Consider the following 26,410-nt stretch of genomic DNA (forward strand, 5'->3'; position numbering starts at 1 on the left):
ACTCGAAAATGTCAGAAATAGTGTATTTTCCCAATCCTCGACCCTGTTAGGTAAAATAAGAATTTCCAAGGCAAAGTTCTCCCTTGAGGGACAGAGATAGGAAGCAGTACCTTCCGTTTCTTATGAGACAATTACTGTAAAGTAATAAAATTTCCAGATACACAGGTGAAAGGCCCCTGTCTACCATTTTAGTCCTTTGTGTACTGGGCTCACCATCCCTTTGGGACTGAGAATTCCTTGAGAGAAGGGACCATTGCTTACTCATATTTGTATTCCTTGCCATTCCTAGCACAGAGAGGTGTTCTGAAAAGTGTGGCTAAATTGAATTGAAAAAAGAACAGAGGGCACGCTAGGATTGAATTATATTCCAAACACATCTGCTTCTATGGATGTGAGAAACACTTTTTTAATGTTAAGATTAAATTTATTTTTGCTTGAGCATGCCATCAAAATAAAATTTGAACTTTTTAATTGCTGCTTTAAGACTGAAAATTATTTTCTCCTTAAAAGAAAAAAATTTAAAGCCCCTATGTGTGCAAAGAGTTGTGCTGGGTACTTTCATATGTCTTGCTTCATTTCTTCAGGTACTTTCTATTCCCTTGTCAATTGAACAGGGGACTGTTTTGTCAAATTATCAAATTTTAATATTTAATTTATTATTATTTGCTGATATTTTAATACTAGGTACACTATCCCCTCAGGTGGGTCTTTTATCCTCTTGTTACAGAAGAGAAAGTGAAAACTCTGATGATGGAGGACTTGAGCAGCTCCAAGGGAGCAGAGCAGGAGGGGAACCCAGACTTTTCTGACTCAAGGCACCGTGGTTTTTCTTCAGCTCCAGGTTTCATTTCTTTCCCTTCTATACTTTATGACCCTTCTTAACCTAAGCATCCCTATTTATTCAGTTATTAATCACGTCACCCTTTTCAATCTTAAAAACACTGTCTCCACATTTTTTTGTTGTTGTTCATAGTGACATTCATGCAGAGATTCTTGAATGGGTGGGATGTTGGGATAAACGGACTGTAGAGAGTTGAGGAGATGAACTCATATACAAGTGTGAGAAATTCTGAGTTGTGGGAGAATGTTTTGTAGAGAAGCTACATGTTTTGTAGAGTATGTAAATTGCCTTAAGCACCAGGTTTGATCCCTGGGTTGAGAAGATCCCCTGGAGGAGAGCATGGCAACCCACTCTATGATTCTTGATCGGAGAATCCCCATGGACAGAGAAGCCTGGCAGGTTACAGTCCACGGAGTCGCAAAGAATCAGACACGACTGAGCAACTAACACACTTTCCCCCTTGCCTGCCTCACTCCAAAGAAACAAACCTGACCAAAGGGGTTATTTGGGATCTGTATTTATCATCATAATATTCTGAAGGCCAGGGTACTGCCTATAGATGTCAGAAGTCTGGTCCCTTTGAATTTCTATTGTTTACCTGTTCTAGTCTTTTGCTATTTAGAATATAGGCCTTGGGCCACCAGGGTTACCATCTCTTGGAAACTTGCTAACAGTGAGATTAGCAGGTCCTACCACAGGCCTATTGAATCAGAAGATCTGTTATGCCTAAGCACATTAGAGTTCAACGTGCTAAGTTTAATGCGCCTAAGCACATTAGAGTTTAATGCAGTTATACTAGCGTAGTTTTTGCCAGCAATCTTGGTCTCTTTTCTTGGAATCCTACATTTTCTCTGCTTAAAATATATGCATGCACATATTTGAATTTAATTCTTGATTATTTTGGTGAGGTTATTCTAATACATGTATTATTCCATACACCTTTCAAAATTAGCTGCCTTTTGGAATGTCAATTAGATACTTCTAGTTCTCTTTAAAGTTTTTGCTGTGTTACATTAATGTCAAGAACCATGTTTCATTTACCTTTGTGCCTACACGATTTCCTGTATGGAAAAGCTCAGTAAGTTGAAAGCTGAATGAATTTTGAATTGAGTTTTGATTGAATGAGTGAGTGCATGGAAGAAGAGGAAATCTATTTAGATGGCACATTCCTTAAGACTCGGACAATGTCTTAGCTACCACTGAAATGCCAATGCTTCAGAGAAAATCTGTCAATAAAATGCTTATTATTGTAGCTGTTAGGTGAGAAGACATTGTATATTTATTCCTGGCATAAGACCCCAGAAGCAGAAAAGGAAATAAAGTGGAGCGCTAAGTACAGTGCTAGGCACCCTCACGATTGTTATCTCAGCTAATCATCACAGCATCTCGTCAGCTGGGTATTATTTTGCTGAGACTGAAACCGAGTTCTTAACTTTAAGCACCTCGCCCAAGTTCGCGCAGTTAGGGTCAGAGCCTTGTAAGTTTTGGAAGTCATTTGCCATTTCATTGTGTGCACTGCCCTGTTTTCTGTAGAGACTGGAAAGTGGAAAAGGAATGATCCTTCATAATAAAACACAAAAATACAAAACTTTCTGATTTCCCCTGATGCATCAGAGGCTCTGTAGATCTGGAGGAAAGAGACCCTATTCTTGCCTTTCCACCACAGACTAAGCGGGAACAATGGAATTGAAAAGCTACTCTCCCCTCCCCCAACTCCGAAGATCGTTTTCTGCCAGCGGAACGCAGGTGCTGGGCCTTCAGGCTTGAGGGGGGACCAGAGAGGAACGGACTCACGGCCTGGCAGTTGCCTAGTAACGCCCGCTGGAGGAGTCCCAGCGTAATAAGGTCCCCGAGAAGTGTCACTGGTCTAGAGTGGGACCCCGAACGTGGCCAGTGCTCTCCGCGCTAGCGGCCCCCGCTACTTGGCGGGGTAGGACAGGGGAAATGTTGCAGGAGGAGTCGGATCTGTCTCTCATTATTGCCCAGATAGTCCAAAAGCTCAAAGGCTCTAATTTGTACGCTCAGTTGGAACGGCAGGCCTGGGTAAGTGAGGATGTGGGAAGGGGTGGAGACCCGCGGGGCCGTGGCAATGCCCCGGCTCTTTCGGCCTCCGGCAGACCTAAGCCCGAGCCCGCCTCGGCCCTCTTCAGCTCCGCTCCTGGGCACGGAAAATCCTCCTAGCCCCTTGTAAGCTCCACTTGTTCAGTCTTGGGCGTCGGGTTTATTTTTAAAGTAGGGTGGGGCGCATCATGCCTTTCTTTTAGGCCAGAGAACCGCTGAGGCTATTCATTCATAATGTAGAGCTTTACAGAATCTAATTATTTAAGCTGCTGAAATCGTTGGAGGTAGGTTGAAGTATACCTTCCTTCGCTGTTTCCATCCTGCAGGTGTGTTTGCGCCCCCAGGTTCCTTTTGACTTTGGCTTCTATGACCTTGCTGTCCACCCTCCGTGCAATGATTCCCCCTCCAACGGCCCACCAGGCATTCATTATTTTCTAATGTGCTAGGTTCTTTGGATGCAGAGATTGATCAGGAGACCTTTGCCTTTTTTTGTGAATGTGACAAATGGAATCATACAGTATGAGAATTTTTGTGCTTGGTTTCTGTCATTTTGCATAATTTGAGATTCATTCATGTAATTGCTATTTCAGTAGTTACGTTTCTTTTTATTGTTGAGTAATATTTCATTGTTTGAATGTACTACGATTTGTTTATCCATTCCTTGGTTGCTGGGCACTTTCAGTTACAGAGTTATCGTTTGTTTCCATTTATAAACATTATGAATAAAACTGATATATGCTTTCTGGTTTTTTTTTTTCTTTAAAAATTTTCTTTTCTCTTGAATAAATACTCTGAAGTGGAATTGCTGAATTGTATGGTAAGTGTATGTCTATAAGACCTACCAAACTTTTCCAAAGTGGCTGTATTATTTTGCATTTCCACAGCAATTATGAGGATTGCTCTGCGTCCTTGCTAGTGCTTGGTGTTAGTTTTTAATTAATTAATTTTTATTTGTAATTATACTCCTCTAAATCTTTTGCCTTTTAAAAAAATGGTGTTTGTTAAAATCTTTTGCCTTTAAAAAAATGGTGTTTGTTCTCATACTGGTGAATTGTATGGATTCTTTATGTATGACATAAGTCGCTTATCAGGCTTCCCTGGTGGCTTAGTGGTAAAGAATCTGCCTGCTAATGTAGGAGATGTGGGTTTGATTCCTGGAAGATCCCCTGGAGAAGGAAATACTTGCTCCAGTATTTTTGCCTGGGAAATCCAATGGACAGAGGAGCCTGGTGGTCTACAGTCCATGGGGTGGCAAAAGAGTTGGATACAACTTAGTGACTAAACAACATATGATTATTGTATACATTCTATTAAAAATTTCCCCAAGTATTTCATGTTTTTTGATACTATTAAAATGCTGATTTTTTTTTCTTATTTCAGTTTCCAATTATTTGTTCTTTTTTCATTTGTTCTTAGTATACAGAAATATAATTGATATTTGTATATTTACCATGTATCCTGGGGCTTTACTAAACTTATGTATTTGTTATAATACCTTTTTTTGTAGATGACTTAGGATTTTCCAAGTCAGGTGTTTGTGAATGAAGATATTTTACTTCTTCCTTTCCAATCAGTGTGCCTTTTAATTATTTTTCTTGCCTTGTTACACTGGCTAGTGATTCCATTGTGATGTTGTCTAGATGCTTTTTGTTAAGTTGAAGAAGCACTCTTCTATTCCTTGTTTTCTGAAAGTTTTATTACTAATTGATGTTAAGTTTTTTTCTCAGATTTCATAGTTTATAGTTGACTATTGTTGTGGACTCTTTATTTTAACAAATAAATAATGACATGTATCTAACATTGTACAGCATGGTTTTTGATATTGTAAAAATACTGTGCTTCTCTTGCTCATCCCTTCCTCCCCCTGAACCTCAGGCAGCCACTTATCTTTTTACTGTCTCCATAGTTTTGCTTGTTTCAGGATGTCATATATGTAGTTGAAGTCATACAATATGTAGCCTTTTCAGATTGGCTTCTTTCACTTAGTATATGTATTTAAGTTTCCACCATCTGTTTATAGCTTGATAGCTTATTTTTTTTTTTAGTGCTGAGTAATACTCCATTCCACTGTTTCCCCATCTATTTCCCATGAAGTGATGGGACCAGATGCCATGATCTTAGTTTTCTGAATGTTGAGCTTTAAGCCAACTTTTTGACTCTCCTCTTTCACTTTCATCAAGAGGCTTTTTAGTTCCTCTTCACTTTCTGCCATAAGGGTGGTGTCATCTGCATATCTGAGGTTTTGATATTTCTCTCGGCAATCTTGATTCCAGCTTCTGCTTCTTCCAGTCCAGCGTTTCTCATGATGTATTCTGCATATAAGTTAAATAAGCAGGCTGACTGCAGATGGTGATTGCAGCCATGAAATTAAAAGACACTTACTCCTTGGAAAGTTATGACCAACCTAGATAGCATATTGAAAAGCAGAGATATTACTTTGCCAACAAAGGTCTGTCTAGTCAAGGCTATGGTTTTTCCAGTGGTCATGTATGGATGTGAGAGTTGGACTGTGAAGAAAGCTGAGTGCTGAAGAATTGATGCTTTTGAACTGTGGTGTTGGAGAAGACTCTTGAGAGTCCCTTGGACTACAAGGAGATCCAACCAGTCCATCCTAAAGGAGATCAGTCCTGGGTGTTCATTGGAAGGACTGATGCTGAAGCTGAAACTCCAATACTTTGGCCACCTGATGCGAAGAGCTGACTCATTGGAAAAGACCCTGATGCTGGGAGGGACTGGGGGCAGGAGGAGAAGGGGACGACAGAGGATGAGATGGCTGGATGGCATCACCGACTCAATGGACATGAGTTTGAGTGAACTCCGGGAGTTGGTGATGGACAGGGAGGCCTGGCATGCTGCGATTCATGGGGTTGCAGAGTCGGACATGACTGAGCGACTGAACTGAACTGAACTGAATATTCCATTGCCTGGATGTACAACTGCTTGCCCATTTACTGAAAGATATCAGCTGCTTTCAACTTTTGGCAGTTATGAATAAAGCTGCTGCAAACATTCATGTGCAGGTTTTCGGGTGGAGACATTTCCAACTCATTTGGGTAAATACCAAGGATTGTAATTGCTGGATTATATGTAAGAATAGTTTATAAGGAACAGCCAACCTGTCATCCAATGCTTTGCTTTTTATTTTTATTTTTTAAATTAATTTTTAATTTTTATTGGAGTACAGTTGCTTTTTGACAGCGCTCCTTTCTCTTTTGCTTTTGGCAGCTGAAGTTTGTCTTGTGGCACATAACGGGTGAGAGATTCCTCCTTCTCCCTAGTGCTGACTTTCCTCTGCTTTGTACTGGTATAGGATTTGGGGCCTGCGAGAGTTTTCTTATGTTTCCATGAGGAAGGTAGTTTTTCGTCAATCATAATCCCCAGAGGCTTCCTCTGTGCCTAAGTGGTAAAGAACCTGCCTGCTGGTTCAGGAAATGTGGGTTTGATCCTTGGGTCAAGAAGATCCCCTGGAGGAGGGCATGGCAACCCACTCCAGTATTCTTGCTGGGTAAATCCCATGGACAGAGGAGCCTGGTGGGCTACAGTCCATGGGGTCACAAAGAGTCAGACATGACTGAGTACACTGGCATACACCCAGAACCTCTGCCTTTTCCAGAGGTTTAAGGCCTCTTCCTCAAATGAGAGGGGAGTTTGGGCAATGTGGCATGGTTGTATGCTGTTTTTGTAGTGGTGGCCTATCCTTTCTTGCACACCTGTGCCACAGAAAGGGACCTTTTGCAGTTCCCTGCTCTACCCTCAACCCTGATGGAGACCTTGGCAAAAGAGCATGCAAGTGTGAATTCCCCTGTGTTTTGAGCTCCCAGTGTTTCTAAACTGACATACTGCTGCTGCTAAGTCGCTTCAGTCATGTCCGACTCTGTGCAACCCCAGAGACGGCAGCCCACCAGGCTGCCCCATCCCTGAGATTCTCTAGGCAAGACTACTGGAGTGGGTTGCCATTTCCTTCTCCAATGCATGAAAGTGAAAGTGAAGTCGCTCAGTCGTGTCCGACTCTTAGCGACCCCATGGACTGCAGCCTACCAGGCTCCTCCGTCCATGGGATATTCCAGGCAAGAGTACTGGAGTAGGGTGCCATTGCCTTCTCTGAACTGACATACTAGCCCACATCTAATCTATAACAGTTAATTTTAGCTGCATTTTTCTTTCTTGATTGTACTGTAGCCTCCTTTTCCTCCTGTGCTTTGTCAAATATTAAATAGTTTGTAGTTCCATCTGTCTTTAAAGGGGCTTGTTACTGTTTGGAATTTAATTCACTTGATTGTCTTAAAACTTCATTTTTCTGTTGAGTTCAAAAGTTAAGATTTTGTAGATTATACCACTCTTTCTCATTGTTAGGGTGGGAGTAATATTTTCTTGTTCTGACTTTCCACATCCTATACATTAGCAGAAATCCAATAGTAAGTGTTGAAGGATTGAACCTATGTCAGTGAGAAAGGTTGGTCTGTAATTTTACTTTCTTGTAATGTCTTTGAAAAGTTTGTATCAAGGTTATGCTGGCCTGATAAAATGGTACAGAAGTGTTCACCTCCTTTTTTCTTTTCTATTTGATGCAAGAGTGTTACAAGACAGTGTTTGTTATTTCTTTATTAAATGTTTAGAAGAAGTCTCCTTTGAAGCCTGTGTCACTCAGATTTTCTTTTGAGAAGGTTTTTTTTTTTTTAATTACTAAAGCTTTATTTTTTAGGATGGTTTTAGGCTTGCAGAAAAATTGGGCAGAAATACAGAGTTCTCATACATCTCCTCTCCTTACACACGATTTCCCTATTAGCATCTTGCATTAGTGTGCTACATTTGTTACTATTGGTGAACCAGTTGATACTGATACATTACTGTTAAAGTCCACATTTTACATCATGGCTCACTCTTTGTATTGTATGGGTTTCAACAAATGTGTGATACCATGTATCTACTATTCCAGTATCTTACAGAATAACTTCAGTTCAGTTCATTCAGTTGCTCAGTCGTGTCCAGTTCTTTGCGACCCTATGGACCTCCCTGTCCATCACCAACTCCCAGAGTTTACTCAAACTCATGTCCATCGAGTCGGTGATGCCATCCAACCATCTCATCGTCTGTCATCCCCTTCTCCTCCTGCCTTCAATCTTTCCCAGCATTAGGGCCTTTTCAAATGAGTCAGTTCTTTGCATCAGGTGGTCAAAGTATTGGAGTTTCAGCTTCAGTATCAGTCCTTCCAATGAATATTCAGGACTGATTTCCTTTAGGTGGACTGGTTGGATCTCCTTGAAGTCCAAGGGATGCTCAAGAGTCTTCTCCAACACTATGGTTCAAAAGCATCAATTCTTCAGCACTCAGCTTTCTTTATAGTCCAACTCTCACATCCATACATGACTACTGGGGAAACCATAGCTTTGACTAGATAGACTTTTGTTGGCAAAGTAATGTCTCTGCTTTTTATTATGTCGTCTAGGTTGGTCACGCTTCACTGTCCTGAAAACCCTCTGTGCTCTGCCTATTCATTCCTCCCTCCTTTCAAGCCCCCAGCAACCACTTGGCCTTTACTGTCTCTAGTTTTGCCCTTAAGAATGTCTCACTGCTGTAATTATACAGTATGTAGCTGTTCAGATTAACTTCTTTTACTTGGCAATGTGCCTTATGTTACTGTATATCTTTTTGTGCCTTGACAGCTTTTTTTTTTCCTGAATAATATTATATTGTGAGGGTATATCAGTTCGTTTGTACATTCACTGTCTTTTGAAGGACATCTTGGTTGCTTTCAAGTTTGGCAGTTATGAATAAAACTGGTTATAAACATTCCTGGGTAGATTTTTGTGTTGACATAAGTTTTCAGCTAATTTGGCTAAATACCAAGAAGCATAATTTCTGGTTTGTAAGACTTTGGTGGAAACTGACAGCTTGTCTTCTGTTGTGGTTGTACCATTCTGCATTCCCACCAGCCTTGAATGACCGTTCCTGTTGCTCCATGTTCTTGCCAGAATTTGGTGTTACCAGTGGCTTAGATTTTAGCCGTTCTAATAGGTGTGTTGTGATATCTCACTGTTGTTTTAATTTACAGTTCCCTAGTGACATTTGGAGAAGGAAACGGCAACCCACTCCAGTGTTCTTGCCTGGAGAATCCCAGGGACGGGGGACCCTGGTGGGCTGCCGTCTATGGGATCGCACAGAGTTGGACACGACTGAAGTGACTTAGCAGCAGCAGTGACATATGATAAGGAATATCTTCTCATATGTTTATATGCTCTCTGTATGTTTTCTTTGGTGCGATGTCTGTTCAGGTCTTTTCCCGTTTTTATTTGGGTGTTCTTATTGTTGAGTTTTAAGAGTTTTAAGAGTATGTTTAGGGTACAAGCCCTTTATCAGATATGTGCTTTGCAAATATCTTCTCCCAATCTGTAGCCAGTCTTTTCATTCTCTTAGCAGTAACTTTCCAGAGAACTTTTTAATTTTAATGAAGTCCAGCTTACCAGTTTTTTTCGTTTATGGATCACGTTTTTGGTAGTATGTCTAAGAGTTAATCTCCAAAACCAGGGTCACTTAGATTTTCACCCATGTTATCTTTTAGAAGTCTTATAGTTCTGGGGTTTACATTTATGATCCATTAAAATATATATATTATACTCACACACACATATGTATATTTGGCATGCGGATGTCCAGTTGTCCTAGTACAGTTTGTTAAAAGGACTGTCTTTGCTCCATTGAATTGCTTTTGCTCTTTTGTCAAAGATAAATTGATTATAAATAATAAATGATGGAGAGGGTGTAGATAAAAGGGAACCCTCCTACACTGTTGGTGGGAATATAAATTGGTACAGCCACTGTAGAGAACAGTGTGGAGGTTCCTTAAAAAACTAAAAATAGAGTTACCATATGATCCAGCAATCCCACTCCTGGGCATATACCCAGAGAAAACCATAATTTGAAAAGATACATACATCCTAATATTCACTGCTGCACTGTTTACTATTTACAGTAGCAAGACATGGAAGCAACCTATATGTCCATTGACAGAGGGAATGGATAAAGAAGATGTGGTAGATGTATAGAAAGAAATATTACTCAGACATAAAAAAGAATGAAATGATACCATTTGCAGTAACATGGATGGACCTAGAGATCGTCATACTGAGTAAAGTAAGTCAGAGAAGGGCAAATGTCACATGATGTCACTTACCTGTGGAATCTAAAAAAAGTTATATACCAATCTATAGTATATACCAATCTGTATTATATTCTTTGCAGCCAAAGATGGAGTTTTGTGGTCAGCAAAAACAAGACCTGAAGCTGACTGTTTTGTCAGCTCAGTTCATGAACTCCTTATTGCAAAATTCAGACTTAAATTGAACAAAATAGGGAAAACCACTGGATCATTCAAATATAACCAAAATCAAATCCCTTATGATTGTACAGTAGAGGTGACAAATAGCATTAGATTTGGTATACAGAGTGCCTGAAGAACTGTGGACAGAGGTTCATAACATTGTATGAGACGCAGCGACCAAACATCCCCAAGAAAAAGAAATGCAAGAAGGCAAAGTGGTTGTCTGAGGAGGCCTTACAAATTGCTGAGAAAGAAAAGAAGTGAAAGGCAAAGGAGAAAAGGAAAAATGTACCCAACTGAATGCAGAGTTCCGGAGAATACCAAGGAGAGATAAGAAAGCCTTCTTAAGTGAACAATGCAAAGAAACAGAGGAAAACAATAGAATGGGAAAGACTAGAGATCTCTTCAAGAAAAGTGGAGATACCAAGGTAACATTTCATGCAAAGATGGGCTCGATAAAGGACAGAAATGGCAAGGATCTAACAGAAGCAGAAGATATTAAGAAAAGGTGGCAAGAATACACAGAAGAACTGTACAAACAAGATCTTAATGACCCAGATAACCACGATGATGTGATCACTCACCTAGAGCCAGACATCCTGCAGTGTGAAGTCAAGTGACCTTAGGAAGCATTACTGCAAAGTTAGTGGAGGTGATAGAATTCTAGTGGAGCTATTTAAAATCCTAAAAGATGATACTGTTAAGGTGCTGCACTCAATATGCCAACAAATTTGGGAAACTCAGCAGTGGCCACAGGACTGGAAAAGGTCAGTTTTCATTCCAATCCCAAAGAAAGGCAATAAAAAGAATGTTCATACTAGTCTACAGTTGCACTCATTTCACATGCTAGCAAAGTAAAACTCAAAATCCCTCAAGCTAGGCTTTAACAATATATGAACTGAGAACTTCCAGATGTGCGAGCTGGATTTAGAAAAGACAGAGGAACCAGAGATCAAATTGTCAACCTCCATTGGATGATAGTAAAAGCTATGGAATTTCAGACAAACAGCTGCTTCTGTTTCATTAACTACACTGAAGCCTTTGACTGTGTGGATCACAACAAACTGGAAAATTCTTCAAGAGATAAGAATACCAAACTACCTTATCTGGCTTCTGTGAAAGTGTATTCAGGTCAAGAAACAACAGTTAGAACCAGACATGGAACAACAGACTGGTTCCAAATTGGGAAAGGAGTTATGTCAAGGATGTATATTGCCACCCTGCTTATTTAGCTTATATGCAGAGTACATCATGTGAAATGCCAGGCTGGATGAATCACAAGATGGAATCAAGATTGCCAGGAGAAATAGCAACCTCAGATATACAGATGATACCACTTTAATGATATCATTCTAATGGTATCTTCACTTTCATTAGAAACATTAGAACATTTAAAAAACTAAGATTATGGTATCTGGTCCCATCACTTCATGGCAAATAGATGGAGAAAAAGTGGAAACAGTGACAGATTTTATTTCCTGGGCCCAAATCACTGCAGATGGTGACTGCAGCCATGACATTAAAAGATGCTTGTTCTTTGGAAGAAAAGCTATGACAAACCCTAGACATCACTGATATCACTTTGTTGACAATAGTCTGTATAGTCAAAGCTAGGGTTTTTCAGTAGTCATGTATGGATGTGAGAGTTGACCATAAAGAAGGCTGAGCGCTGAAGAATTGATGCTTTTGAACTGTGGTGTTGGAGAAGACTCTTGAGAGTCCCTTGGACTGCAGGGAGATCAAACCAGTCAATCCTTAAGATCAGTCCTGAATATTCATTGAAATGACCGCTGCTGAAGCTGAAGCACCAATACTTTAGCCACCTGATGCTAAGAACTGACTCATTGGAAAAGACCCTGATACTGGGAAAGATTGAGGGTATAACAAAGGATGAGATGGTTGAATGGCATCACTGACTCAATGGACATGAGTTTAAGCAAACTCTGGGAGATAGCGAAAGACAGGGAAACCTGGCATGCGGCAGTCCTTGGAGTTGCAAAGGAACTTAGCAACTGAACAATGAACAACAGCAACAACAGAAAAATGGTACAAATGAACTAATTTACAAAAGAGAGGTAGAGTTCTAGATGTAGAAAACAATTTTATGGTTACTGGGGCAAAAGGGGTAGGCAGGATAGGGATAAATAAGAGATTGGGATCAACGTATACACATATACGTAGAAACATATAAAATAGATAACTAATAAGGACCAACGGTATATAGCACAGGGATCTACTGTCTGTGTTTTTAACATTACCACATTTTCTTGATTTTGGTAGCTTGATAATAAGCTGAAGTTGTCAGTCCTGCAACTTTGTTATGTTTTAGTATTGGCAAGAGTTTAAAGAACGGACTCATTTTTAATAGATATAGGAGTATTCAGATTTTCTATTCCTTCTATTGTCAGTTTTGATAAGTTGTGTTTTTCAAAGAGTTCGTTTATTTAAATGTATGTGCCTGCGTGCTTAGTCACTCAGTGATGTCCGACTCTCTGTGACCCCATGGACTGCAGCCTGTCAGGCTCTTCTGTCCATGGGATCCTCCAGGCAAGAATACTGGAGTGGGTTGTCATGCTCTCCTGCAGGGGATCTTCCCAACCCAGGGATGGAACCCAGGTCTCCTGCATTGGGTGAAATCTCCACTGTCTGAGCCACCAGAGAAGCCCATTTAGTTGTATACCTGTGGCCGATTCTTCTTGATGTATGACAAAAACCATCACAATTTTGTAATTATTCTGCAGTTAAATAAATATTTTAAAAATAAATGATATAAATCATTGGTGTCTAGTTGTCTAAAACAAACTTTTATTTCTTTTTAATGTCTGAAAAATCTATCAGTTTCCTATAATGAAAATTTGTGTGCATATGTGTTTTTGAACAGTTTTGCTAGGTGTTTATTAATTTTACTAATCAAAGAACCAATTGTGGCTTTACTGTTTTTCTCTTAATTTTAGATCATATCTTTATTATTAATTTCTCCTACTTTCTATGAGATTGATTTGCTACCGTTTTATAGTTTCTTGAGATGGAAACTTAGAACATAAGTTTCAAGACATTTTTTCCTTTCTAAAATATCCATTTAAAACTATAACTTCCCCCTAAGCACTGCTTTAACTATATTCCAGCTTTAATGAGTCATATTTTTTTAATATTCTTTTGTATAAAACATTCTCTAATATTTTTTGTCACTTTAAAGATTTGATCCAAGGGTTATCATCAGGTATATTACCTAATTTCCAAGCTATTGAAATTTTCTTTTTTTTTGGATTTTTTAATTGGGATTTCCTTTTTTTTTTTGGTATTCTTTGAAGTTTAGTTGATGTACAATATTTATATAAGTTATAGGTGTACAGTATTGTGATTCACAGTTTTTAAAGGCTGTACTTTCAGGTGGCTCAGTGATAAAGAATCCACCTGCCAGGCAGGAGACACAGGAGATGCAGGTTCCATCCCTGGGTCAAGAAAATCCCTTAAAGAAGGAAATGGCAACTCACTCCAGTACTCTTGCCTGAAAAATCCCGTGGACAGAGGAGCCTGGTGGGCTGCAGTCCATGGGGTCACAAAGAGTCAGACATGACCAAGGGACTGAGCACACCTATTCTCCACTTATAGTTACTATGAAATGTTGGCTGTGTTCACTGTTTGTACAATATATCCTTATAGCTTTTAGTTACAAAGTAGCTTTTAATTACAAACTGTAGCTAGTTTGTATTGTCCCTCTCTTTTTCCTGTTCCCACTGGTAACTACTAGTTTGTTCTCTGTATCAGTAAGTCTGTTTCTTTTTTGTTTATTCACTAGTTTAAAATTTTTTTTTAGATTTCACATAGAAGTGATATCACATAGCATTTTGTCTTTCTCTGATTTATTTCACTGAGCGTAATGCATCCATGTTGCTGTAAATGGCAGTATTGATTCTTCCAAAACAAGAGCACGGTATATCTTTCTATTTGTGTCATCTTCAGTTTCTTTCATCAGTGTCTAACAGTTTTCTGGGTATAGGATTTTTGTTTTCTTAAGTGGGTTAATTCTGAGATATTTTCTTGGTTTTGATGAGATGGTAAATGGGATTGTTTCCTTAATTTCTTTATTGTTGATTATTAATGTATAGAAATGTAACATTTCTGTATATTAGCTTTGTATTCTTCAACTTTATTCTTGAAGAAGCTCTTCTATAATATTTTTCTGATGGCATCTTTAGCATTTTCTATGTATAATACCATGTCATTGTTATTGATTTCCAACTTAATATCAGTGTTGTCAGAGACCTCCTCTGACTGGTTAAATCTTTTGGACGTTGTTGAGGCTTGCTTTGCAGCCTCGCGTAGAGTCAGTTTTGCTTTGTATCCCATGGGCACTTGTAAAGAATGAAAGAATGTGTCCTGTCATTGTTGGGTCAGGTTATCTGTGTATATGTCACTGAAATCCAGGTGTCAATTATACTGTTCAGCTTTTCTATAATCTTACTGAATTTTTTTCTGATTGTTACCAGCTATTCAAAGAAATATGTTTAAATCTCCTATCATGACTGTATATTTATCTATTTCTTTTATTTCTCTCAATTTTTAAATTTTAAGGCTGTTTCATTGGTTGTACATAGATCTATATTGTGATAACTTCCTGATGGATTAATCCCTTAATCATTATGAAATGTCCTTTATTTCTAGTAAGGTTCTTGCCTTAAAGTCTGTTTTGTCTGATGTTAGTATAGCCACAGCAGCTTTTTTTGATTAGTGATTGCAAGGTATGACTTTTTTCATACTTTTATTTTCACCCTTTCTGTATCAAAATCATCAATATAGTTGTCTTTTAAATCCAGGCTGACAAATATTTTAATTTTATTAGTTAGTGTATTTACATTTAATGATTTTACTGATTTATTTGGTTTTATATTATTGGTCTTAATATTTGGGTTTTTAATTTTGCTTCATATTCTGTTTTCTCTCTTTTTTATATTCTCTTGGGTTATTAAATATCATTCAAATATTTTAATTGTTTTTTGTTTTTCTTCTCCATTAATGTGGTAGATACACAGTGTTTTACTGTTCTTTATATAGCTGCCTTAGAGGTTACAACATTTATTTTGATTAATTGTACTCTTGAATAAACTATTTTATTATTTTTTTACTATTTTCCTGTAATGTAATGCTAGAACTTAGAAACTTTAGTTATTACACCTCTTTCCTTTTGTGTTATTTTTGTTGTGCATTTTATTTTAAATTCCATAGGACATTGCTATCAGTGTTTTGTAACATAAGCATTTAGTCAATATTTACTCATCTTCAGTTCAGTTCAGTTCAGTCGCTCAGTCATGTCCGACTCTTTGTGACCCCATGAGTCGCAGCACGCCAGGCCTCCCTGTCCATCACCAACTCCCGGAGTTCACCCAAACTCATGTCCATCGAGTTGGTGATGCCATCCAGTCATCTCATCCTCTGGCGTTCCTTTCTCCTCCTGCCCCCAATCCCTCCCAGCATCAGAGTCTTTTCCAATGAGTCAACTCTTCACATGAGGTGGCCAAAGTATTGGAGTTTCAGCTTTAGCATCATTCCTTCCCAAGAAATCCCAGGGCTGATCTCCTTCAGAATGGACTGGTTGGATCTCCTTGCAGTCCAAGGGACTCTCAAGAGTCTTCTCCATCACCACAGTTCAAAAGCATCAATTCTTCGGTGCTCAGCTTTCTTCACAGTCCAACTCTTACATCCATACTTGACCACTAGAAAAACCGTAGCCTTGACTAGACGAACCTTTGTTGGCAAAGTAATGTCTCTGCTTTTGAATATGCTATCTAGGTTGGTCATAACTTTCCTTCCAAGGAGTAAGCGTCTTTTAATTTCATGGCTGCAGTCACCATCTGCAGTGATTTTGGAGCCCCAGAAAATAAAGTCTGATACTGTTTCCACAGTTTCCCCATCTATTTCCCATGAAGTGATGGGACCAGATGCCATAATCTTCGTTTTCTGAATGTTGAGCTTTAAGCCAACTTTTTCACTCTCCTCTTTCACTTTCATCAAGAGGCTTTTTATTCCTCTTCACTTTCTGCCATAAAGGTGGTGTCATCTGCATATCTGAGGTTATTGATATTTCTCCCAGCAATCTTGATTCCAGCTTGTGCTTCTTCCAGCCTAACGTTTCTCATGATGTATTCTGCATATAAGTTAAATAAGCAGGGTGACAGTATACAGCCTTGACGTACTCCTTTTCCTATTTGGAACCAGTCTGTTGTTCCATGTCCAGTTCTAACTGTTGCCTCCTGACCTGCATATAGGTTTCTCAAGAGGCAGGTCAGGTGGTTTGGTATTCCCATCTCTTTCAGAATTTCCACAGTTTCTTGTGATCCACACAGTCAAGGGCTTTGGCATAGTCAATAAAGCAGAAATAGATGTTTTTCTGGAACTCTCTTGCTTTTTCCATGATCCAGCGGATGTTGGCAATTTGATCTCTGGTTCCTCTGCCTTTTCTAAAACCAGCTTGAACATCTGGGAGTTCATGGTTCACGTATTGCTGAAGCCTGGCTTGGAGAATTTTGAGCATTACTTTCCTAGCATATGAGATGAGTGCAATTGTGCGGTAGTTTGAGCATTCTTTGGCATTGCCTTTCTTTGGGATTGGAATGAAAACTGACCTTTTCCAGTCCTGTGTGGATCAGTTTTCCAGTCCTGTGGCCACTGCTGAGTTTTCCAAATTTGCGGGCATATTGAATGCAGCACTTTCACAGCCTCATCTTTCAGGATTTGAAATAGCTCAACTGGAATTCCATCAGTTGGTTACTCATCTTAACCAATTTTTATTCTTGTTTCTTATAATTCCCTTCTATATATCTTTATTTACCCTGGGATTATTTTTCTCCTATAAAACTCTTAGTATTTCTTTTAGTTCAGATTTTCTGGTGACAGTCTCCTCAGTTTTATTTGTTTGATGATGTCTTTAGTGAAAGTGAAAGTTTCTCGGTTGTGTCAGACTCTGCGACCCCGTGGACTGTAGCCTGCAAGGTTCCTTTGTCCATGGAATTATCCAGTGCAAGAATACTGGAGCAGGTAGCCTTTCCCTTCTCCAGGGCATCTTCCCAACCTAGGGGTTGAACCCAGGTCTCCCACATTGCAGGCAGAATCTTTACCATCTCCTTTCAATTCATGAATCCTGTTTTATGCTATTTTTATATCTCTTGGTAAATGTATCTAATGAATTCTTACTTATATTTAGTGTTATTTTTCAGTTCTAAATTTCCAAATGGTTCTCTTTTATTGATTCCAATTCTTAGGTAAAATTACCTGCTTTTCATCTACTTTGTCCAGTTCTTTCTCTTTAAAAAAAATATAATTGTTCTAAAGTCTTTGTCAGTTAACACCAATATCTGTATCACATGTAGATCTGTCTGTGGTGTTATTTTTCCTTATCTTTTGTTAATCTAATTTTGTCTGTTGGCATGCCTAATAATTTTTATTTTATGCCAGACATTGTGTCCAAAAAATTGTAATGCCTCCTGATGATATCTTCCCTTTTTTAAGGATTCACTCTCTCCTCTCCTGGGCTTCCCCAGTGGCACAGTGATAAAGAATCTGCCTGCCAATGCAGGAAACGCAAGAGACATGGGTTCAATACATGAGTCGGGAAGATCCTCTGAAGGAGGAAATGACAACCCACTCCAGTATTCTTGCCTGGGGAATCCCATGGTCAGAGGAACCTGGTAGGCTACAGTCCATGGGGTCCCAAAGAGTCAGATATGAATGGGGGACTGATCACCACAACGCTACCACCCCCTGGGCCGATACTCTTGTGACTGATTCCCTTTATCCAATTAGGGAGTGTGCTGGGTTGAGACTTGAGTTTTACTTTCAGGCTTAATTTTCTTTCCTCTGTTTCTTCCCTGGCTCTCACAAGTTTTCAGCTATGAATTTGATATATTCTAAGGGTGCTTTCCTCCTTGGGTCCCAGACTCTAACCTTTTTCTGGTCAGACTGCTAAAGAACTTTTTCACAAGTCTTGTGCTTAGGTTTGTAGCCTTCTACCCCACACAGTTTTAATATTCAAAAATTTCTTGAGAAAACTGGCCATGTGCTTAAGATCTCCCGAGTCTGTGCCAAAGCTATGCTTATTCCTCTGTCCTCCCTTGGCAGCCCTCCACCAGGGTTGGTACTGGGTTTGTCCCGATTGTCAGCCTTCAGTTCATGCTCAGAATAATGATCCAAGGGAAGATGTGGCTACAGCAGCCAGTATGTCTCTCAAGATTTTCCCCTTTCTGTTACTCTAGTTCTTGTTCTCTTAACAACCCTCTTCTGTCTATATATAGTTGGATTTCTGTTTGTTTGGCTCTTCTTTTTGTTGTATATAGGGATGCTGATCAGCCACCAGCTCCTCCATACAATTTGGAAATACAAGGCCAATTCTGTCAGGATTGAACAAGATAACATGCCTGGCACATAGTAAGTGCTCAGAAAGTAGAAGTCTGAATTAAAGTCCAAATGAAATACACTCCTTTGTTTAAAATCCCTCAGTGCTTCTCATTGCCCTTAGGAGAATGAACAAAGTCCTTGATTAGGCCCACACAGCTTGGTGGTACTCTTCTTCAGTCTCTCCTCTTCAGCCGTGACTGTCTAAGTTTTATAGAATTTCCATAACCTTCTAGTTTAGTTTATCTACTCCTTTCTTTTTGGGATCCATAGTACCTGGAACTTTATTTTTTGTAGTATTTAAGCATCATCCTTCCCCACTAAAGTCTGCTTCATAAAGACAGGGAAAGACTCTGTGTCTCTTGTTCTGCTGTCTTATATACCCAGCATAATGACTACTATGAGAAAGGTACTCAACATGTCTTTGTTAAATGAAACAAATCCCAGTTCTTCTTAGTGTCCATTCTGACAATATATATTGAGTACCTTCAGTTCAGTTCAGTCTCTCAGTCGTGTCTGACTCTATGCAACCCCATGAACCACAGTACGCCAGGCCTCCCTGTCCATTACCAACTCCCAGAATCCACCCAAACCCATGTCCATTGAGTCGGTGATGCCATGCAACCATCTCATCCTCTGTCTTCCCTTTCTCCTCCTGCCCTCAATCTTTCCCAGCATCAGGGTCTTTTCAAATGAGTCAGCTCTTCGCATCAGATGCCCGAAGTATTGGAGTCTCAGCTTCAACATCAGTCCTTCCAGTGAAAACCCAGGACTGATCTCCTTTAGGATGGACTGGTTGGATCTCCTTGCAGTCCAATGGACTCTCAAGAGTCTTCTCCAACACCACAGTTCAAAAGCATCAATTCTTCAGCGCTCAGCTTTCTTTATAATCCAACTCTCACATCCATACATGACCACTGGAAAAACCATTGCCTTGACTAGATGAACCTTTGTTGGCAAAGTAATGTCTCTGCTTTTTAATATGCTGTCTAGGTTGGTCATAACTTTCCTTCCAAGGAGTAAGCGTCTTTTAATTTCATGGCTGCAGTCACTATCTGCAGTGATTTTGGAGCCCAGAAAAATAAAGTCAGCCACTGTTTCCACTGTTTCCCCATCTATTTCCCATGAAGTGATGGGACCGTATGCCATGTTCTTAGTTTTCTGACTGTTGAGCTTTAAGCCAACTTTTTCACTCTCCTCTTTCACTTTCATCAAGAGGCTTTTTAGTTCTTCTTCACTTTCTGCCATAAGGGTGGTGTCATCTGCATATCTGAGTACCTACTATGTATCAAATACTTAGTGGTAAAAGATTATGAAAAGCATCCTTACTTAAGAAATTCAAAGTCTGCTGTGGCATTTTGCTTTTCTTTAAAAGTACTTTTTCTTTAAGTATTTCTTTTTATTGTAATTTGGGATCTAATAAGTTAATAGTTGTTTCTCAATTTTATAAAAAAGCCTGAAGCTTCAGAATATAAGCAGTAATGACAAAACTTTTTCCAAAGCTTTTTCTATTTCAGAATTGCAAATAAGAGGTTAATGATCTGTATAAATTATAACTTCATTTGGAGGTTACTGCCTTGAAGGAATATTTTTGTTCCTTTCTATTTTGAACTCCACATCTATTAATTCACTGTTATTATTTATTTTGATGATTGAACAAGTATCTATTGAGTATTTACTATGTGTAAGACACAGTTCAAGGCCCAGGGAATAAACCAATGAATAAGATAAAGTTTTGCTCTCATGGTGAGATGATAGTATTAGGTTGGTGCAAAAGTAATTGCTGTTTTGCATTGTTGAACTTTGCCATTTGATACTGGAATATGTTCTCAAGTAAATGTGGTTATGTTATACATCATTTGAATGTGCATTTCTCAATTTATGTTTTTTTGCTAATGTCTTATTACTTGCTGATTATATTTATTTTAAACTATAGAAATTATGTTAGACAAAAAGCAAATTTGAGCGATTTTTTTATTCCAGTTCAAAACGGGTCGTAAAGCAGCAGAGACAACTCACAACATCAACAATGCATTTGGCCCAGGAACTGCTAATTAATGTACAGTGATGGCTCAAGAAGTTTTGCAAAGCCTTGAAGATGAGGAATGTATTGGCCAGCCATCAGAATTTGTGTGTGTGTTAGTTGCTCAGTCATGTCCAACTCTGTGACCCCATGGACTGTAGCCCACTAGGCTCCTCTGTCCATGGGATTTTCCAGGCAAGAATAATGGAGTAGGTTGCCATTTCCTTCTTCGGGGATCTTCCTGATCCAGGGATCGTGCCCGGGTCTCCTGCATTACAGGCAGATTCTTTACTGTCTAAGCCACTGGGAAAGCCCACAAGTTGAGACTTGACCAATTGAGAGCAGTCGTTGAAGTCGATCCTCTTACAACTACATGAGAAGTTGCTTAAGAACTCAGCGTCGACCATTCTATGGTTGTTTGGCTTTTGAAACAAGTTGGAAAGGCAAAAAAGCTCAATAAGTGGAATAAGTGGGTGCCTCATGAGCTAACTGAAAAAAAATGTTGATTTGAAGTGTTGTCTTCTCTTATTCTATGCAACAACAAAGAACCATTTTTCTATCAGATTGTGACATGCCATAAAAAGTGGATTTTATACAACAGTTGGAGATGACCAGCTCAATGGTTGGACAGAGAAGAAGCTCCAAAGCACTTCCCAAAGCCAAACTTGCACCAAAAAATGATCATGGTCACTGTTTGGTGGTCTGCTGCCAATCTGATCCACTACACATTTCTGAATCCTGGTGAAACCATTACATCTTAGACGTATGCTCAGCAAATCAATGAGATGCATGGAAAACTGCATGTGTGCAACAGTTACTGGTTAACAGAAAGGGCCCAATTCTTCTCCATGACTATGCCTGACTGCATGTCACACAACCAACACTTCAGAAGTTGAACAAATTGGAGTATGAATTTATGCCTCATCTGCCATATTCACCTGACCTCTCACCAGTGGATTACCACTTCTTCAAGCATCTCGATGACTTTTTGTAGGGAAAATCCTTCCACAACCAGCAGGAGGCAGAAAATGCTTTCCAAAAGCTCACTGAATCCTGAAGCGCGGATTTTTTGGTCTACAGAAGTAAATTTATTTCTCATTGGCAAAAATGTGTTGATTGTAATCGTTCCTATTTTGATTAATAAAGATGTTTGAGCCTAGTTATAATGATTTCAAATTCATGGTCCAAAACTGCAATTACCCTTGTACCAACCTGCACATAAATACAGATCCACAATCCCTTATTCAGACCCTAGGGGCAGGTATGTTTTGGAATTAGCATTTTTCAAATTTTAGAAAGGTAATTCCTGCATATTCTGTATGTTATTTAAATCCTTACTATTTATCATTTTATTGCACCTTGTAATTACACATTAGTATTTATGCAGCAAAATGTATGAATTTTCAGTAGATTTTCCTACCAAATGAGTTTAAGTCAGGACAGATTTTGCCATCAATTCAGTTAAAAAAAAAAACAGCTTTAATTTTCTAAGCTTTTTAGGTTGTAGGATTTCAAATAAAGGGTTATGTATCTATACATATAACATCAGGGAATTAATTGCCTTGAGGTAATAAAAAGTGGAGGAAGCAAAACTGATAAAGGAGTATAAGGAGATGGTTCGCAGGAAATTCAAAAACATGTATTTGCCTGATTCTTAAGATAAAATAGGAAATCTGTGATATTATAGATTCCTACTTTAAAAGAATATAATTATAGATCCTTTTAAAGTAATGTAATGTGGTCTTGGACTTGAAAATATATGTGATAACTTTGCCTTAGTTTATGTCCAATAGCTCGGATGTTTGCTAGAAATGTCAGCTAACTCTTAAAAGACAGCTTTACAATCAGCTTTGATAATGTATGGTTAAACAACTGGCTGTTTGTAACAGGCCTTTACAAATTTAGTCAAGAGGGCGTTTTCCTGCCACAACCATATTCTGCACTGCCTTCATTTTGTCTGTATTATATTTAGAAAGTGCTAAAGCAGTGTTGGCCCAACTTAATTAGAAAAATTAAAATCACACAGAGTATTTCAAAGCCAAATATAAATGATTTTTCAGATTTCCCCCTTGTCGTTAGTGCTTTTCTTGTAGTATTTTAATGTATCCTTTCGTATACTAAAGTTTACTTATTTAAAAATCTTGGTGTAATAACATGGAACTTTGTGTTTCTAGAAAAAGCATATGGTTTTTGATTTCTGTGTTTTCTTAAATTATGAAATCAACCTACATCTTAAAGTTGAATTTGCCCATTCATCCTCTAGATGGTAGAGTGATAGCCTGATTCCAAATTTGATGTCTCACACCAGGTCATCATTATTTTGTATCATGTGTTATTTGTGTTTAAAATGGATGTTGTATAAAACCTCAAATGCTATTTCCATTCCATTAAGTGCTTAATAAGTCTTGTTGCTCAGATTGTTATTATGAATAATAGAGTTGTAAGAGTTGTAAAGGAAGGAACCTGGAAGGAGATAGGCTTTGGAGAGAGAAGGAATAATATAACTGATAGGATGTTGTCATGAGACTAGAACCTCAGAGCATCATTTTTTGTTGTTGTTGTTGTTTTTAAAATTTGACCACACTGCATGGCATGTGGGATCTTAGTTCTCTGACCAAGGATCAAACTCACACCCCTGCATTGGAAGCACAGAGTCTTAACCACTGGACCACCAAGGAAGTCCCCTAGAACCCCAGAGCATCTTTTTTAAAAATTTTATTTAATTGGAGGATAATTGTTTTACAATGTTGTATTGGTTTTTGCCGCACATCAACATGAATCAGCCATAGGTATATGTATTCGCCTCTCTCTCGAACCTCCCTCACACCCCACCCCACTCCTCTAGATTGTCACAGAGTGTTGTGTTGAGCTCCCTGCATCACACAGCAAATTCCCACTGGCTAGCTGTTTTACATATGGTAACGTATATGTTTCTGTGCTACTCTTTTCTGTGGTGGTGATGGGCTCTTTAGAAAAACTAGATTAAGTCCAAAGCAATTATGTTAGTGATGAAAATGTTTGCATTTGATACGGGGAGGGGGTTATATATATATTATTTTTAAAATCATACTTCGGTCTTAGCTTTTTTTTTTTAACCTCACTAAATACATTTTGAGTTCTACAAGGGTAAGGGATGACTTTGTGATGGTTTTCCCTTTATACGGAGCAACTAGCATGTAGGAAGTGTTCAGTTAATTATTGAAGGAAGAATGCAAATGAATAGGTGTATATACTATATTGAAAGGAGACCCCTGGACTTGGAGAAGGCTTGGATGGCACTTAAAGTGGGGAAGATGGGAGTGAATTCCTGATGTGGGAATGGTGACAAGGCTAAGTAGCTTTTTGTTGTAGGGCGCTTCTAGAGAGATAAGATTTTATAAATTGGGATTGAAATGCCAGAATGAGTTTGTCTTTATTTCATAGGCAGTGAAAGGGTCGTTGAGGTATTTTGAGGGTGAAGACATTGAGATGGTTTTGGGGAACACTAGTCAGGCACTGGTGAGCAGGTTAGATAGAAATGGGGAGTGTTCTACTTTCATCCTGCACTTTATTCCTTCCTATATTCTCCTGGAGCATCCACCCTTCTGCAAACTGATAGTGCACCAGAACTTTTACATACCTCTGTTCAGTCCATCCACTCAGCCTATATGCCTTTTCTCCCCTTTTCTAGTTTCTAAAATTAGAATTAATTGTTCTGTGGATGATTCCTCTGTCGTAACATAGTGGAGTTAGCTTTTTTTTAAATTGGCCATCTTTTTATGTTTTTTGTTTTAATGCTTTTTTATTTGTAGCCATTCCCCCACCCCCATTTGTGTTTGTGTTATGTGTTTTTTGTTTTGTTTTTGGCTGCGCCACATAGCTTATGGGATATTAGTTCCCCAGCAAGGAACTGAACCCAGGCCACAACAGTGAAAGTGCCGAGTCCTAACCACTGGACCATCAGGGAATTCCGTACCCATGGGGTTTTGTAGGTGTAGGCCTAAGTAATCTTTAGTGCAATGTGTTCACTGAAAACACGTTTATGAAGTACTTCTATGTGATAAGCATTATGTTGGTTCAGAGATGAAAGACTTATGCTCTAGAAGCCTAGTGCAGTGGTTCTCAAAGTATAGTCTGTGGACCCCTGGTGGGTCCTAAGACCCCTTCAGGTCAAAACTATTTTGTATAATACAAAGGCCTTTAAAAAAAATATTAATTGTGCTGACATTTACACTGATGCTACAAAAGCAATGGCGATGAGTTTAAATCGGGGAACTAGTACCGAACTCTACTAGTAGTCACTGTGTTTTTCACCAACACACAGTTTTAAAACATAATCTAAGTGTTTAAGTGTTCTTGATCAACAGTAAACAAGTATGAATTTTATTACATCTCATTTCTTGAATACTAATTTTTAAATAATCTGTTTGCTGAAATGGAAATTATGAGTAAGACACTACTGCTGTGTATTGCAATAAGATGGTTATCTAGAGGAAGACCACTCCAGCGAATAACTAAATTACAAACTGGATTGCCTTTTTTTAAAAAATGAAACATCTTTACTTGTAAGCGTGAACTGTTGACAAACTGTTTTTCACACTTGAATATTTGGCAGATATTTTCTCTAAAATGAGCAAAGTGAGCCTATCACTTCAAGGAAAACTGTTATATATTGCCAATTATAAAATTCAGGCTTTAAATAAAAATTGGATTCTGGAAAACTTGTTTTCATCAGTGTGAATTTGATGGCTTCCTAATACTTAAATACTTTTCTGATGGTATTGATGGTGATATTAACAAATGTTACTTTTTGATATTGTTTAATGAAATATGTCCACCACATATTGTTAATATGTTTGAAATGATTGATATGTAATGTTACAAAATCATGTATAAGTAGAAGATTGATTCAAAGTGCAAGGCAGATCGATACATGTTTTTCCAATAAAGTGTGAAAGTATAAGTTCATGAAATTATAAGTTCATTCAAATTCCACATTTCAGCTAATCTTTAGGAAACTACTAGTTGTCAAATTTAGTATACTATCAAAGGAGAATATCCACAATATATGAAAAGGATATTAAAATATCATTTTCCAGTTGCCTGTGTGACACTGATTTTCGCATATGTTAGTCAGAACAACACATGCCACAGATGGAATATTACAGCGGGGTGAAGAGCCCAGTTGTCTTCTACTGTCCAAACATCAAAGATATTTGCATTTGCACTGTAAAACAGGGCCTCTTTTTCTCACTAATTTTTGTTTCTGAAAATATAGTTCTTTTAAATAAAAATATCTTGGTTAATATATAATAGATTTATATTTATTACTTTAAAATGAATTGACAAATATTTTTATTATGATAAACATAAAATTTGCCATTTTAACCATTTTTAAGTGTACAGTTCAGTGACATTAAGTACATTCACATTTTTTGTGAATTCACATTCACATTTTGTGCAACCATTATCACCATCCATCTCCAGAACTTTTTCATCATCCCATACTGAAACTCAATACTCATTAAACACTAACTTCCCATTGCTCCTTCTTCACAGTCCCTGGCTATTAGCATTCTACTTTCTGTCTCTATGAATTTGACTATTCTAGTACCTCATATAAGTGGCGTCATACAGCATTTGTCTTTTTGTGACTGGCTTATTTTGCTTAGCATAATGTCCTCAAGGTTTGTCCATGTTGTAGATGTGCCAGAATTGTCTTCTTTTTTAAGGCTGAATAGTATTCCATTGTATGTACATACAACATTTTCTTTATCCATTCATTTATCTTTGACCCTTG

General features: G+C 38.4%; 1 protein-coding gene across 3 annotated transcripts in view; it reads left to right on the forward strand.

The window, feature by feature from the left end:
- The first annotated feature begins 2,648 nt into the window (after positions 1–2,648).
- The window catches only part of TBC1D19 (TBC1 domain family member 19), a 156,936-nt gene continuing 133,174 nt past the window's right edge, over positions 2,649–26,410 (forward strand). For 2 of the 3 annotated variants that reach the window (XM_019962555.2, XM_070791250.1), the window contains exon 1: positions 2,649–2,884. In XM_019962555.2, the coding sequence (XP_019818114.2) occupies positions 2,786–2,884 (99 nt within the window). In that variant the 5' untranslated portion in view covers positions 2,649–2,785. Of the gene's footprint in view, positions 2,885–2,926; positions 3,029–26,410 lie in introns of those variants that run through there. The other variant, XM_070791252.1, reaches the window with a different exon arrangement.

This window comes from Bos indicus, chromosome 6 (genome assembly GCF_029378745.1).
Source record: "Bos indicus isolate NIAB-ARS_2022 breed Sahiwal x Tharparkar chromosome 6, NIAB-ARS_B.indTharparkar_mat_pri_1.0, whole genome shotgun sequence".
Taxonomy (NCBI): Eukaryota; Metazoa; Chordata; class Mammalia; order Artiodactyla; family Bovidae; genus Bos; species Bos indicus.